Source organism: Thalassophryne amazonica, chromosome 3 (assembly GCF_902500255.1).
Source record: "Thalassophryne amazonica chromosome 3, fThaAma1.1, whole genome shotgun sequence".
Taxonomy (NCBI): domain Eukaryota; kingdom Metazoa; phylum Chordata; class Actinopteri; order Batrachoidiformes; family Batrachoididae; genus Thalassophryne; species Thalassophryne amazonica.
Genome location: NC_047105.1, coordinates 4,947,454 through 4,964,580, shown reverse-complemented (window position 1 = coordinate 4,964,580; position 17,127 = coordinate 4,947,454). Strand labels below are relative to the sequence as shown.

The window sequence follows — 17,127 nt, the reverse complement described above, 5'->3', positions numbered from 1 at the left end:
GTCTCCAGACCTCAACCCCATAGAAAATTTGTGGAGGGAGTTGAAAGTCCATGTTGCCCAGCGACAGCCCCAAAACATCACTGCTCTAGAGGAGATCTGCATGGAGGAATGGACCAAAATACCAGCTACAGTGTGTGCAAACCTGGTGAAGACTTACAGGAAACATTGACCTCTGTCATTGCCAACAAAGATTATGTTACAAAGTATTGAGTTGAACTTTTGTTATTGACGAAATACTTATTTTCCACCATAATTTACAAATAAAATCTTTAAAAATCCTACAATGTGATTTCCTGATTTTTTTTCTCATTTTGTCTCTCATAGTTGAAGTGTAACTATGATGAAAATTACAGACCTCTCTCATCTTTCTAAGTAGGAGAACTTGCACAATCAGGGACTGAATAAATACTTTTTTAGCCCACTGTATATAAATAAAATGAAAATAAATTGAACTGAATTGAATTGATGGATTGATGAATGAATGGAAGGAAGGAAGGAAGGAAGGAAGGAAGGAAGGAAGGAAGGAACGAAGGAACGAAGGATCAATTTGAGTAAAAAATATAAATAGGATTTGTTCTAATATACTTCAAGAAGATGCTTTTTCTTCGTGTACTAAGTGTATTTTATTTTATTAAATGGTTTAGCAGTCTTTACACAATAAACTTGAGTATGACACCCTGTGCAATATTTGCACTTGGACATGTGCAAATGAGTGTATTGGGCAATGTGCAATACAACCTAGTACTGTAATGTGCAATTACAACCAGGCACTGAAGCACTTTGCACATAGCACTTTGAATTGTAAATATTTGTATATATATTCTGTTTTAATTGTTTTTCTGTCATGATTAATTTATTTTAGTATGTTGTGTGTTCTTGGTCTGTTTCTATGTTACTGGGACTATGGATGGAAATTGGCATCCTGCTATAAGCTAAGCTAAGCTGCTATAAGTAAGGATTAAACAACGAGAAGCTGTGTATTATACGGTTTGAATGCACGACGCAGAGTCTAAAACACCATGATGCGTATAATGTATAATGCACGGCTTCTCGTTGTTTAATCCGCTTATACCACGGTCCCACACAGTGAGCTAACACACAAATATTTATGTAATTTAACAGAACTTGATAAAAATGCGTAAGTATTTGGGACTATTTTATGCCAGTCTCAAGATATTTTCATCCTCGGCAACTGTTCTCTTCTTCTTTCCCGTCTTCAATCTTGTCTAGTTTGTCCGATGTTAAATCTTTATGCCGTTGCTTTTGTTGTTGTTCTCGTTTGCTCTCCTCCTTGTCCCATTCCTCAAATGTTTTATTTTGGCCAAAAATATTAAAATTTACTTGGAAATCCATGTTTAATCATGTTTCTGTCATTCACCTGTCAAAACACAGCTGATCTGCGACAACTGATTTGCGCGTTGCTATGGTGATGACTAGAGTGATATTACAGTGACTTAACTCGCCGAACTACGTGTGCGTATACACAAAAATAATGCACGCGTAGTTAGACATGGAATTCTCACTGATCATGATATAATCTGGCATATTTACATGTTAATTAATAGCATTGTCCCATTTCAAATAAACATATATATACAAGGTCTATTAGAAAAGTATCCGACATTATTTTTTTCAAAAACCATATGGATTTGAATCACGTGTGATTGCGTCAGACAAGCTTAAACCTTCGTGTGCATGCGTGAGTTTTTCCACGCCTGTCGGTTGCGTCATTCACCTGTGAGCAGGCTTTGAGTGAGGAGTGGTCCAGCCCCCTCATCGTTGTTTCATTGCGAGGAAATGGCAGAATGATTTGGGCTTTTTTTCCATCAGAATTTTTTCAGAAACTGTTAGAGACTGGCAGCTGGAAACCATTAGAAAAATTTATCTGGCTTTCGGTGAAAATTTTACGGGCTTCACAGAGAATAAGGAGTGTTACTGTCGCTTTAAGGACGGCCCCCAGTGGCTGTGGGGTGCGCCGTGCTCCAAAGCCACCATCGACAGGCTGAACGACCATTTCATTTCTAAACGGATGGCTGTCTGGATCCATGACCATCGTGTGCCATTTCTCTGGTTATCACAAGAGCTGGACATCAACCATTTTCTGGCAGATTTCACTTTTAACAAGAGATTTTGTCATGGAAAGCCGAGCGGAGGCTTCGCGCGTCACGATGGATTCGCTACTGGAGCGAGACAAAACCACCTCCGTTTTGGTTTCACAGGATGGCTTTGAGATAGCGTTCAGACAGCTGTCGGTGGTTTTTCCATCGAGTGATTATCCGAGAAATTGTGGATGTGCCTGGACATGCCAGAACATGTCCCGTGAGGCTTCATCACAGCGTTGTCATGTGCCATGCAGACAGGACTCCAACAAAACAATACATAAAAATGAAAAACTACAGGAGGAAGCAAACTACTCAAACAGCAGCTTGGATGAAACATTTTGGAAGATTTGTCATCTGAGAAGACAGATTTTGGATACAAAAGTTCAATTTTTTGTTTATGTTAATTGATATTAATAAACCATCTGAAACAGAACAATGAAAGTGTGGATGTAAATCTGATAGCTACTCACAGAAAACATTTGACGGAAAAAGGCGTTCTCTGGGCGAGTCAGCACCTCCTGTGTGGGTGAGAGATGAACAGACAAAATACAGTCAAGTGAGGGACAGTGGGAGGTCAACATGTCACCACCACAAAAAGACTAAACAGGCTGTTTGTGGCTACAGAGCAACGCACAAATATTCCAAAAATTACACACACACACACACACACAAGCTCCGCCCAAGCATAGAAGCTTTAGCCATGTGATATTCTCTAACCTCTAGGATTGGCTGTGAGTGAGGGATCATCTCCAAACCACATGCACACGCTTGCTGAGAACTTGTACTTTCAGGAAGCAGTTGGATGAAGTCTCTGTGACATTTCCTCACTGATCTGTGAGGAAATGTTGATCATGGCGCAGACTCGCATTATTAGGCCTCGGATTCAGTGTAAGTGCTGAATTACATGATTTTGTATTTCACAAGTTAAAGTATTTTACTTATGTTTAATTAAAAAGATTTCAAATAAAACTAATAGGGTAGTGGTTAGTGTACTTCCAAAGCAGAAAATTCATGGTTCGAGGTCACCGTCTCATTCTCCATGTACTATGGAGTTACGCCAAGGATGCCCTCTGGTGGCAATCTAATGACACTTAAGTTGTAATGTCCAAAGTTTTGGACATTACAGCATACATTTGACAATAACTTTGACGAACTACAACCCCTGGCAAAAATTATGGAATCACCGGCCTCGGAGGATGTTCATTCAATTGTTTAATTTTGTAGAAAAAAAGCAGATCACAGACATGACACAAAACTAAAGTCATTTCAAATGGCAACTTTCTGGCTTTAAGAAACACTATAAGAAATCAAGAAAAAAAATTGTGGCAGTCAGTAACGGTTACTTTTTTAGACCAAGCAGAGGGAAAAAAATATGGACTCACTCAATTCTGAGGAATAAATTATGGAATCACCCTGTAAATTTTCATCCCCAAAACTAACACCTGCATCAGATCAGATCTGCTCGTTAGTCTGCATCTAAAAAGGAGTGATCACACCTTGGAGAACTGTTGCACCAAGTGGACTGACATGAGAGATGTCAATTGAAACAAAGGAGAGGATTATCAAACTCTTAAAAGAGGGTAAATCATCATGCATTGTTGCAAAAGATGTTGGTTGTTCACAGTCAGCTGTGTCTAAACTCTGGACCAAATACAAACAACATGGGAAGGTTGTTAAAGGCAAACATACTGGTAGACCAAGGAAGACATCAAAGCATCAAGACAGAAAACTTAAAGCAATATGTCTCAAAAATCGAAAATGCACAACAAAACAAATGAGGAACGAATGGGAGGAAACTGGAGTCAACGTCTGTGACCGAACTGTAAGAAACCGCCTAAAGGAAATGGGATTTACATACAGAAAAGCTAAACGAAAGCCATCATTAACACCTAAACAGAAAAAAACCAGGTTACAATGGGCTAAGGAAAAGCAATCGTGGACTGTGGATGACTGGATAAAAGTCATATTCCGTGATGAATCTCGAATCTGCATTGGGCAAGGTGATGATGCTGGAACTTTTGTTTGGTGCCGTTCCAATGAGATTTATAAAGATGACTGCCTGAAGAGAACATGTAAATTTCCACAGTCATTGATGATATGGGTCTGCATGTCAGGTAAAGGCACTGGGGAGATGGCTGTCATTACATCATCAATAAATGCACAAGTTTACATTGATATTTTGGACACTTTTCTTATCCCATCAATTGAAAGGATGTTTGGGGATGATGAAATCATTTTTCACGATGATAATGCATCTTGCCATAGAGCAAAAACTGTGAAAACATTCCTTGCAAAAAGACACATAGGGTCAATGTCATGGCCTGCAAATAGTCCGGATCTTAATCCAATTGAAAATCTTTGGTGGAAGTTGAAGAAGATGGTCCATGACAAGGCTCCAACCTGCAAAGCTGATCTGGCAACAGCAATCAGAGAAAGTTGGAGCCAGATTGATGAAGAGTACTGTTTGTCACTCATTAAGTCCATGCCTCAGAGACTGCAAGCTGTTATAAAAGCCAGAGGTGGTGCAACAAAATACTAGTGATGTGTTGGAGCGTTCTTTTGTTTTTCATGATTCCATAATTTTTTCCTCAGAATTGAGTGATTCCATATTTTTTTCCTCTGCTTGGTCTAAAAAGTAACCATTACTAACTGCCACAATTTTTTTTCCTGATTTCTTATAGTGTTTCTTAAAGCCAGAAAGTTGCCATTTGAAATGACTTTAGTTTTGTGTCATGTCTGTGATCTGCTTTTTTTTCTACAAAATTAAACAACTGAATGAACATCCTCCGAGGCCGGTGATTCCATAATTTTTGCCAGGGGTTGTATTCACGTTGTGGTCTGAAGCACGTAGCAAAAGTGCGTTTGAAGTGTTTCCAAGGCACTTTGCTGTTTGCTACACTCTGCGTCCTAAAGAGGGACGTGCATATGAGATGCAAGCAGAGAGGCACACAGGAGTGCACGGCGCGAGCACAAACATGATGTGCATGTGATACAGACGTAGTGGCACATTCACCTGTTTCCAACGTCTACAAGACATCCAGAAAGAGTTTGTGTGAGATAAAGATGCAAATTTCTATTGTTCCAAACACCAAATAAGAGCAACTGAAAGAGAGGAAAAAAAGCTGCACATCCTGAAAGGAAAGGCCTTCCAAGATACAAACGTGAAGGTGTCCATACGTACAGACCACTGGAGTGGCCATCCAGAGGAAAAAAAAGTCCTGTGTAACATTCAAGATGCTACTGCGTGCGCACAACATATGATTTGCTCCAATGGTTTGTGCACACATGGCGCAGCACTCAATAGCACGACCCTGTGAAGTGTCCAGCCTCAAGAGGTTTCAGAGTCACTACTCATCTTTTGTACCTGGAGAAAGAGGTCATTCCTCCTACAACCATAGGAGGGCGCTTGTCTGAATGACGTAAACACATGATGTTCACGTATATCCTACGCTGTCGCTTTTTCATGACAAAATGGTCGTGTGACTTACAAAATGCGTGCTTCCTCGGCAGTCAAAACCATCACCCACGAAGGTCGGGCGGCAGGAGCAGTTCCTCTGACCATTGCCCAGGTACTCGCAGCGAGCGTGCGGACTGCAGCCACCGTTTCTCTGAAAACACACAAACACGATTCACTGTGGAACAAACTGCACATGAAGTCTGAACAATGGAACATAAGAGAGACGAGACGGAAGAGGTAAGTTTCAGTCTGTGAGAGTCAAGAGGTCATTTTGGTCCCAGGGTCACTGCAGCTTCATTTACTAACTCAGAGGTTAGAAAACTGTGCAACTGTGCCACAATATAATTCAGATTAATGTGTTACAATGTGGCACATTAATTTTAGGTCTTAAGTCATTAGAGAACTCATTTGGACTGTTTTCTTCATTCTCTGTAATAAAGATAGAATTCATCCCCTCCTGTCTATGGCTGATGCAGACACTCTCACCCATGCCTTTGTCTCCTCTAGATTGGATTGTTACAACTTCCAATTCTCTGGTTTACCACAATCCAGCATCAAAGGTCTTCAACTAGTTCAAAATGCTGCTGCTGCTGCTGGTTTTGTTGCTAACATACAAAATCCTTCACGGACTAGCGCCTCCCTACCTGGTCGACCTTATTCAAACTTATTTTATTTTATGGGAAAATGTGATGCATAAAAGACGTCTAGTTTCAGCTAATTTGCTGTCTTTGTCCCTGGTCAGGCTTTAGAATAGTAAAATTTACTAAAAAAATAATACAATGCAATGATATAAATACAGTGAACAATACAATGAATAAATAAACACGGTTGCAATTAGAGATTAGAGATTAAAACAAGCTAATTTGGTAAAATGCTACTGCAATGAAAATGACTTGAAAGAAATTAATGTTGACATTTCTGCTGCTTAAGCAACTGTTTAACTTTCACACTAAACCTCTTCAGTTCAAGGCAACGAATTCCACAGGTGTGTACATGTACCGGTCCGTGTTCTGTCTTCTCAGGATGTGTTTTCCTAAGGTTAAGAAGAGATCAGCAGGTCACAGACCATGCACCTTACCATGCACCTGTTCTGTGGAACAATCTGACTTTCTGGAGTCCAGATTAAACACTTGTCTGTTCTCCATTTTATACTGTATGGTTATGGTATTCCTGTTGTATTGAACCATTTCCCTTTCTTTCTTAATTGCCATTAACAATGGAGCAGGTCTCAGCCTCACTATATCTAAATTCTGGCTCTGTTAGTGAAGCACAGGGCTTTAGTACCACATTAGTACCCTCTGTGCTGCTCTGGATTTAGTACTTTATCTGCTGTTAGTTCCGGCTGCTTGTTTCTGTTCTCCTTCTCTGTGTTCGAGGTGCTGCAGCTACTGTTGGGGAAACAAAGTCCAATGTCGCCTCCTGGATTCATAGCTGAAGGACAGGAAGGACATGAATACTCACCAATGACTGTTACCAAAATGGACATTTACGAGGACTTTGTCTAACAACCCACAACTGGACTTTGCACTCTGTATTTTTACTTTTAACTTAATTGTGTTTTGCATGGTTGTAAATGTTCTGTTGCACTTTATCCAGTGGTGGGCACAGCTAACCAAAAAAGTTAGCTTCGATACCATTAATCCGATAACTGAAAAGTTATCTTTTATTACGATAAACCAATAAACTGCTAAAAAATTTACCTTTATCACAGATAACTGATAACTTTTAGTATTGATTTGGACGCGGCCACATCAGATTACACTGTTGGCTTCTGATAAACCAGTTTCACTTTCACTTTTCGCTGCTGGGTAAATTCAAAGATCACAAACACAAAAAGAACGCACGAAAAATGAATTAATAAAAAAATAAAACCTCAAACACTGTCATCATCTTTCAAAAGCAGTAAAATGCAGTATTAGAAGTCACAGTTTATCTCGGTATTAGATACACTAACTAAAAAGCTTCTGCTTTTTTCACACGCTTTCAACCCTGCGGCTTAAACCGAAATATGTCCATTAATGCATTGATTGGCAGAGTAAAATAGACGTAATAAATATAAATTCTTACCTGTTAGTTTCAGTGGGATTCATCTGAATAAATCTATACACATAAAGGGCTACATCTGTCTGTCTGTCTGTCTGTCTGTCCGTCCAGGATAAACTCCCAAACTATAATATGTAGCCCTAAAACCTACATATATTCTGAATCCTCATAACATGAGGAACAAACTGGTACCATTTTTTTAAAAAGTTGAACTGAAAATTACCCCCAAAATAGCCGGCTGTGGGTATGACCAGGCAGATTCCAATTTCCAGCCCTGTATATGTGTTGGCCATCTCTGTTTAATTTAATCCCTTTCTACAGCTACTTTATGTTCTGACTGTCCTGTACAACCCAGTTTGCCTTCCTGTCTGAATACATTAATTTTATGCTTGTAAAACTGCATTGTAAAAACAGTGAAATACCTCAATTTTGATTAATTGATATTTACATTTACTGTTACCTACCTTTCGTGTGCAATTTTGTTATAAATTTGATTGCAAAACAAAGTCTGCATGAAGGGCTTCAAATGTGTTTGTCTTTTAACCAAGTATTTCCACTTACTTTGGGGAGTCCACCTCTTATAGCAAACTTTAGTCCATTAAATATTACATTTGTAAGACATCAGCATTACAAAACCAAATGTTGAGCAGTTGTTTTGTTTAAAATGATTGGCATTTGGCTTATGTCTAAAACAGGTTAACCCAGGCAGCACCGGGTACCCCAGCTAGTAATCCACATAAAGCTGCTTCCTTTTTAAAAAAAATCCAAAACAGTGTCTAAACGGTGACAGAAAGTCCCTCTATATACAGCTGCGCCATGAGAGCTAAATTATATTGTCAGCCACAAAGAAATAAAATAATGTTAAAATTAGTTTGTTTTGTTTTTGTGTCAAGCAGATGACTCCCTGTAACGTCCAAAGTGAACCTGAACTACACTACCCACAATGCTCCCTGTGTCGACCGACCAATCATGTTTTGCGCTTAATGATGACGTCATCAGCAAGCAACAGGCAGCCAGTCTGCTACAAACACACAACTGATGGACTAAAATGTTTGATTTCAGGGTTTACAAATGTTTTTGACAGTTAAACTTTGCTCACTTTACCAGAAAAAAAAAATGTTATTGGACTGAAAGTTATTGGAACAAAATTTATTGGAAGATAATTGGTCTGATGATGGTTTTAACTTATCTCAAAAGCTAATCCACTAGCAAAAACATGAGCTTTGATAATTATCTGTTATCAGATTAGCTGAACTGTGCCCACCGCTGACTGGGTTCTAGCTACAGTGAGCAGCGCCGGGCGGTACAGCCCAACACTGCAAATTTCCTCCCAGCTCTCGGGTAAGAATTTCCTCTTGCACCCAGCACAGATTTTCCAAAAAATGAACTGAAATGTTGCTGTAAAATGTACCAATTGGATCGTATTTCAAGCATATAGTGTCATACTTTTGTTTTCTTTTGCAATTTCAGTGGTTAAGGTGTTGGGCTTGAGATCAGAAGATCCTTGGTTCAAATCCCCGCCTGACTGGAAAATCATTAAGGGCCCTTGGGCAAGGTCTTTAATCCCCTATTGCTCCCGGTGTGTAGTGAACGCCTTGTATGGCAGCACCCTGACATCGGGATGAATGTGAGGCATAATTGTAAAGTGCTTTGAGCGTCTGATGCAGATGGAAAAGCGCTATATAAATGCAGTCCATTTACCATTTTACCATTAGGCAGGTGCATAAATTTGGGCACCCTTGTCATTTTATTGATTTGAATACATTTAGCACTAATTATTGGAACACAAAATTGGTTTGGTAAGCTCACTGACCCTTGACCTCCTTACACAGGTGAATCCAATCATGAGAAAAGGGTATTTAAGATGGCCATTTACAAATGTTTCACCTCTTTGCATCTCTTCTAATGAGTGGCAACATGGGAGCCTCTAAACAACTCTCAAATGACCTGAAAACAAAGATTGTTCAACATCATGGTTTAAGGGAAGGATACAAAAAGCTATCTCAGAGATTTCAGCTGTCAGTTTCCACTGTGAGGAACATAGTGAAGAAATGGAAGACCACAGGCACAGTACTAGTAAAGGTCCGAAGTGGCAGGCCAAGAAAAATCTCAGATAAGCTGAAGCGAAGAATGATGAGAACAGTCATAGTCAACCCACAGACCTGCTCCAAAGATCTACAACATGATCTTGCTGCAGATAGTGTCCCTGTGCACTGTTCAACTATACAGTGCACTTTGCACAAAGAGATGCTGTATGATGTTGTAATGCAGAGGAAGTCTTTTCTGCGTACACGCCACAGAGTCACTTGAGGTATGTTAAAGCACATTTGGACAAGCCAGCTTCATTTTGGAATAAGGTGCTGTGGACTGATGAAACTAAAATTGAGTTTTTTGGACATAACAAGGGGCGGTATGCATGGCAGAAAAAGAACACAGCATTCCAAGAAAAACACTTGCTACCTACAGTAAACTTTGGAGGTGGTTCCATCATGCTGTGGGGCTGTGTGGCCAGTGCAGGTACTGGGAATCTTGTTAAAGTTGAGGGTCACATGGATTCCAGTCAATATCAGCAGATTCTTGAGAACAATGTTCATGAATCAGTGACAAAGTTGAAGTTTCGCCGGGGCTGGATCTTTCAACAAGACAACGACCCTAAACACTGCTCAAAATCTACTAAGGCATTCATGCAGAGGAACAAGTACAATGTTCTGGAATGACCATCTCAGTCCCCAGACCTGAATATTATTGAAAATCTGTGGTGTGATTTTAAGCGGGCTGTCCATGCTCAGAAACCAACAAACCTGAGATGTTTTGTAAAGAAGAATGGTCCAAAATACCTTCAACCAGAATCCAGACTCTCATTGGAAGCTATAGGAAGCGTTTAGAGGCTGTTATTTCTGCAAAAGGAGGATCTACTAAATATTGATGTATTTTTTCTGTTGGGGTGCCCAAATTTATGCACCTGCCTAATTTTGTTTAAATAATTATTGCAGACTTTTTGTAAATCCTATAAACTTCATTTCACTTCTCAAATATCAGCTTGTTTGTTTGCTATATGATATATTTAACTGAAATTGCTGATCCAAACAACCAATGATTTATAAAGAAAAATCATGGAATTCATCAGTGGGGCCCAAACTTTTACATGCAACTGTATAAATAAATTGAATTCAACTGAGGTCAGACTAAAATCAAACTCGGTAGCTCACAATGATTGTACCGATGCAGATAATTTAGACTTTCCATGAATATGGTGATGTCATATTGGAGGAAAAAGCACCGCCTGGTCCAGTTTCATAAAGTCACAGTGAGCAGCAATGCTGTCGGGCTGTTGATGTTTCCTGTAGAGTTTTACAGACATGACAAATGCATTCAGGGAGGTAACTACTGAAAGTTCACTGAGGTCAAAGGTGAACTGTAAAAAAACCAACAACAAAAAACAAAGGTCAAAGGGTGAGTGATAGGTAGCAGAGAGTGATCCCCATAAATCCTCCACCGCTCAGACGACAACAAACACAAACAGACTGATCTGTACAGGGAACTGTGCATCTGAGCAGGAAGTCCTTTGTTTGGTGAGAATATTTTTTGGAGGTTTTTCCACATTTGCTCGACAACACAATGAAAGTGAGACAGGAAACAGGAACCTGAGGCTCCTCGTCCAGGAACTCACCAGCCTCACAGGAACTCACCGTGCGACAGGGGTTGACTGGGTAGCAGAACCTCCCTGACCCTGAGAAACCCAGTTGACAGGTGCACGCCGTCTGCAAACACAGGAGACGCAGAAACAAACTGGGAATCACTTTCCTGCGTCTCTGCCACTCACTCTCATCTTCTCCATCAACATTTCAGCATCTCTCTCTGGATAAATCAGAACTCAGCTCTGGTGAGTGAAGAATCACAGGTAGAGGTTTGATTTTGTCCTCATTGAGCTCTACAGCTTCTGTTTTTTAAAAAAGGATGACATGAAAACTAAGTTTTAATTGGGAACTTCATCCAAAAAAAGAGAGGCCATTAAATGTTGATCATCATCATCACCAAGATGCAGGTGCCTGAGGGGTTCAGGAAGTGGGTGGAGAAGTCCAAGGACACGCCCACATTTCACCTGGCTGTGGCAGATAGATGATTATGTCAGAGATGTGAGGATGGGTCGGTCGTCTGTCTGACTGCTTGCCATCCAGGACCCAAAGCAGGTGTGTGGTGTCGTGGATGCGGTGCAGCATGACACCAGCTCCCAGACTCAACCTGATGATGATCCAGTGGTCAGTTATCACTTTTGTCATTTAATGTGATATTTTTGAAAACTTCAGCGCAAAGACACACAGATTGATAGAAGTGATCAGACGATACGATTGACAGCCACAACACAAAGCTGTGGTGATTTTAGGACACAAAACCATTGTTAAGGTGCAGTCCATCATCGCGCCAACGAGTTCCTGTGAGGACCAAGTCAGACTGAATCTTTCTTCACGTCTTTGGTTTCTGCTTGTTTGCATCAATGAGCAGTTGAACAGGTGTGCCTAATAAAGTGGCTGGTGAGTGTATATGACTTTGTGTTCATCATTAATCTGTCCCCAAAAAAGAAGAAAAAGCAGGTGGGTTGTCCCCTGAGTCTCAGAGAGGAGTTCAGCTGTCTCGGGGGCCAGTCTTGTTGACTGGTGGAGGTAAGGTGGAGCATGAGGTCTACAGGTGGGTCCGGGCCTCGTCTGAGGTCCTGGAAAAGAACTTTGTGGCCGAGCCAGATGGCGAGACTCTCAAATGAACCCGTGCATCCTCCCCTCTGGACACGAGCTTGGAGTACTTACTGTAAGGATAAAAACGGCAGAACTGTGAGGACATCCCAGAGGAGACCCAGGACACACTGGAGTGTTAACGCTTCAGGAAGAGTTAGAGCAGAGCGCCGGGCCGCGGGCCGAGCGGCTCAGTCTGCTGCCGCAGAAAATGTAGGAATGAAGTGTTGATGAAGTGTGAGTGCGGTGCAGTATTTACTTACAGTATTTGGACCGGTTCTGACGCAATCCGCTGATTTGTGGCAGCCGCCGTTATCAACCAGACAGCCGTCAATCTCTGTCAACGCACAAAAACACTTACTGCTTAATTCAGTCTGGACAGAAACAAGACGCACAGACAACAAACAAAAACAAACACGTCCTGTTTGTGTCATTTCGAGGTCGGGCTTCAGACAGAAAAGTAAAAATGAGACTTTCAGCAGCAGTTGGACCAACGTGTTCGTAAGCAGCATCTGTGAGGACGCTCAGATTTAGAACATCTAGTTAATTAAATTTCTTTATTTTTTACATCAGTTTCCCCTCTGCTTGTAGGGTTTTTTTAAACAGTGTAGAAGACATGAAGCTAGCATCTTATTCCTGCTTACGGTTGTTGTATTAAAGTAGCTCAGAGTTTACTTTCATCGAATGTTTGTGCTGAGTCATGACAGACATTTCCCCCAACCTCCCAAGTTTTTGTACTAAGACACACCAGCATTTTCCTCTGTTTCTTTTCTTTGCAGTGATCTAAGTTAGCTTCCTTTGGTTCTAATATTATAAAGATAAGATCAACTTTATTTACCTCAAAGGAAAATATTTTGCCAGTGTACCAAAACAGTTAACTGAACAATTTTTTAAGACATTTGCACAAGATGTTTGACAGTATTGCACATAACTCTGAGTAACTAGTATTCATCCTGCAGAACAGGGAGGAACTACACAGTCTGACTGCCATGTTCTGTGGTGCACCTCAGTGGTCTGTGGCTGAAGGTGCAAGGCCGTTTTGACTTATAGTTAAAATTTTAACTAATTCCGGACAGGTTATCGAAATTAATGTCACCTCTGTTTGTACATAGTTTTAAAATGCCGTAATTCTGAAGGTTTGAGCATTTACAGACACTCATGCCAAAAGGCATTATGGGAAAAATGAGCCTCGCCCAATCAGTGGTTGGTCAGTTTATTTATTTGTACAAACCTTCACACAAGTTACTATAACATGTTGTTTTTTACAAATCTGTATTTGTAAATATATTGTTTTTTTCATTTGTAAAAAAAAGGCAATTTGAAAAACGAAAATTCTGTTTGTTAAGTGTGATTCAGCACATATAGCGAACATGTGGCAATTGGTATTCACACACCCAACTGCCAGTTTGCTTCTGCGTCAGATCAGATGCCAGTGTGACAATACACAGCTATCAATGTGTCTTACCATAGAGACACAGTGTGTATTTGGGAGTGGTATTTTCTCTTGAATTCCAGATTTAAGTAATTATTTGTTTAAATTTAGTTATATGTCTGTTATTGGGGCCTTCATGTGGCCTTCAACTATTCAGAGAGCTCAGATAATATCACCCAGGAGTGACATTTGCCCTAATGAGGTTTCAAATCCCGCAAAATTTTGCAACATTTCAGAGTTCGCCGCTCTGCGCGATGCCATTAACATTGACAACTGCACTGAGACACTCTGATCAGGCTGCACTTTAACCGCTGCTCACGGACAACAGCATGAACATTGCAACATAAAACTCTTTGTATATTGTGACTAAAACTCTCATGAACATATGATCTGGGCTTTTGGACGTTGTTATTGTGTTTGTTTTATGTAAACGTGTGAAGCTCAGGGTTTTCTCCGTTATTTTCAATGTGAGTTGCTGTGAGCCGCGATCGCTTCCTGTTCCTGTCGTTCTGATTATTGTCTTTTACAACACTGTTTGTGCTGTCTGTTCCAGAGTAATATATATAAAATGTCTCAAATTCGGTTTGTGTTTATGAAGTTCCACGCAGGTTAAATGTAGCAGACAAAGGATTATTTGGAATATTTGTTTTAGGATGCTTTCAGGATCTCATGCAGCAGTTATGAAAGCCATAAATAAAATTACATTTTGGTCGTATAATGTTCATTTGCAATTGCTGTCATGTTTGGTTTTTCTCTGTTGTTTAGGCTGCAGTGCCTCTCTGACTTGCAAGGGATTATGGGATATAAATGGACTGCATTTATATAGCGCCTTTCCATCTGCATCAGACGCTCAAAGCGCTTTACAATTATGCCTCACATTCACCCCTATGTCAGGGTGCTGCCATACAAGGCGCTCACTACACACCGGGAGCAATAGGGGATTAAAGGCCTTGCCCAAGGGCCCTTAGTGATTTTCCAGTCAGGTGGGGATTTGAACCCATGATCTTCTGGACTCAAGCCCAACACCTTAACCATAGAGCGAATTAAACCAAATTAGCAGCAGCAGTCCTGGCATCTTGTCTGTACCAAATGGAAGCTGGATGATGGAAAAATGATCCTACACAATGGCCAGGAATAAATATCAGTAGGAATAAATATCAGTTCCTACCTCACAGAACTACCAGGTATTTATCAAAGTAATTCATATTTTCTGTCATTTCTGTCGTGTAATTGTGAATTGCTGCTCAGCCCCAGGGGGGGGCCGTGCTGCTGATTATTGACCCCCAAAGTAACACATGATACTGATGGATGTGAAGCAGAATCCTGTTGGTGCATCGTCATCGTGTTTTACTGTCCTGTGCCGAGGAGCCACGCTGCACAAACTTTACATTCTATGTTTTACTTTTAATATCGTGATAGATTTTCATTTTCTTTCTAGCTTTGTTGGTCCGACCCGCTGCCTCGCATCACAGAGGCATTAAAAAAGAAAAACAGGTAAAAAAATAAATAAATAAATAAAAAACTCACATCTAATTAAACTGCTACTTAAACAATCCACCCAGCTCGATGATCGTCACACCAGCCGGTGTTGCTGAGCACACTGCTACGACCTCACAGACGGAGCACCCGGATGTGCCACCGAGTCATTTCTTTACGATGATTTAAACAAGCTTCCTTCAGTTCTAATATTTGTACTAAATGATGGTAGCATTTTTCCTCTGCTTGACTTCTTTCCTTCCTTTGGTTCCAGACTTTGTGCTAAGCTACACTTGCAATTTTACTCTGTTTATCTTCTTTTTGATGAGCTAATCTATAGAGAACAGGTAGCTCAGTGGATGTGAGCTGAAGTACAGGGTGACCCCCAAAAAATAGACCTCCAGGCAAACTGTCAATTCCTCGGTTGACCAAGACATGTTGAAGACTATTGTTCCAAACATCTTCCCCAACATGTCTTGGTCAACCAAGGAAATAACATTTTGCCTGGAGGTCAAATCATACTATTTGGAGCATAAATTTGAAAGGACATAACTTTTATGCAATGCAAGCAGGATAACTGAAACTTTGGTGAATGATCATACACAGACTGAAGTTTAAGTCCAGCAAATTTTTAAAAATGATGGTCCTTTGTAGGATTTATTACAATTTTATGGGTTCTGGGTTGGTTTTTTTTTTGGGGGGGGGGGGGGGTCACCCTGTATTAATAGGTGGACCTATGTTAATTCCCAGTCATGGTGCCCGACTGCCCATCTATGTCCTTAGAGGAAACCCTTCATCTGCATAGTTCCTGTCCACGTGCACCAGTCTTGGCTGGGGATTAACCCGTGATAGACTGGTGTCCAGTTCAGGGGGAAGTCAAAGACTGTCATCTGCCTCAAGGACCCACTTTGGAATCCAGAGTTAAACATCAACACCAATGGGCCTCAAGGCTTCTGTAGCCCTTAAAATACCTTCCTTCATGTCCACACTTTCAGGACAGATGTTTCCAGCTGTGGTTTGGTAAGTCAAATACATCAGGGAAGTGGATGGTTTTCATGAAACTTGCTTTATTCCGATGCTTCAGGACATTAGTTTCTCTGTAGTCATAGGGCTCACAGTCGGGCCAGGTGCCTTGGACCTGAGCATGACGTTCCCACCTCTGCACTCCAGGTTTGGACCTGAACATGTGTACATTAACACATCGTGGCTTTGTTTTGAGATGGAGTGCTCTCCTGCTCTCCTCCCACACTGACTTTAGCCCTGTTCAGGTGAGATTATGTGTCTGTTTTAAATTTGCTTATTGTCTTAAGTTATTTTTTATGTTTTTATCTGACTGTGAAGCACTTTGGTCACCCTCTGGGCTGTGGAAAGGGCTATATAAATAAACTTTGATTGATTAATTGATTGATTGATTGCGAGTAGTTTGATATAAAGAGGTGACATAGTGTAATATTTACTAAGATCAAACAACACAGGAGAAGAAAGTTTTCTATTCTACTGAATATAAATAGAATTAGAATAGAGCCTTTAAGGTCATTGTACATACATACAATGAAACGTGTCCTCTGCATTTAACCATCTTAAATACAGTTAGACACAATCCAACCACTAGGGGCAGTGTGCAGCCAAAGTCCGGCGCCCGGGTACCAACTCCAGATGTAGAGACGCTGCCTTGCTCAGGGGCAGAGAAAGGAGCAGACCCTAAATAAACATATTTTCCATTGTGGGAGGAAACCTACAATAAAACCACATGCAAACTCCACACAGAAAGGCCGGGGAATGATCCAACAACCTTCTTGCTGTGAGGCACCAGTGCTAACCACTAAGTCACTGTGCCACCCATGATAGAGTGGTAAATGATAGAGTGGCTACTTAATAAACAGACACACA

At 40.7% G+C, this 17,127-nt stretch overlaps 1 protein-coding gene across 1 annotated transcript in view; it reads right to left on the bottom strand.

Moving 5' to 3' along the window:
• The window catches only part of stab1 (stabilin 1), a 285,696-nt gene that overhangs the window by 141,390 nt on the left and 127,179 nt on the right, over positions 1-17,127 (bottom strand). Inside the window, exons 43-46 of the mRNA XM_034164948.1 lie at positions 12,593-12,666; positions 11,292-11,363; positions 5,591-5,710; positions 2,573-2,620 (exon numbers count right to left, since the gene is read on the bottom strand). Coding sequence (XP_034020839.1) covers positions 2,573-2,620; positions 5,591-5,710; positions 11,292-11,363; positions 12,593-12,666 — 314 coding nt within the window. The remainder of the gene's footprint in view (positions 1-2,572; positions 2,621-5,590; positions 5,711-11,291; positions 11,364-12,592; positions 12,667-17,127) is intronic.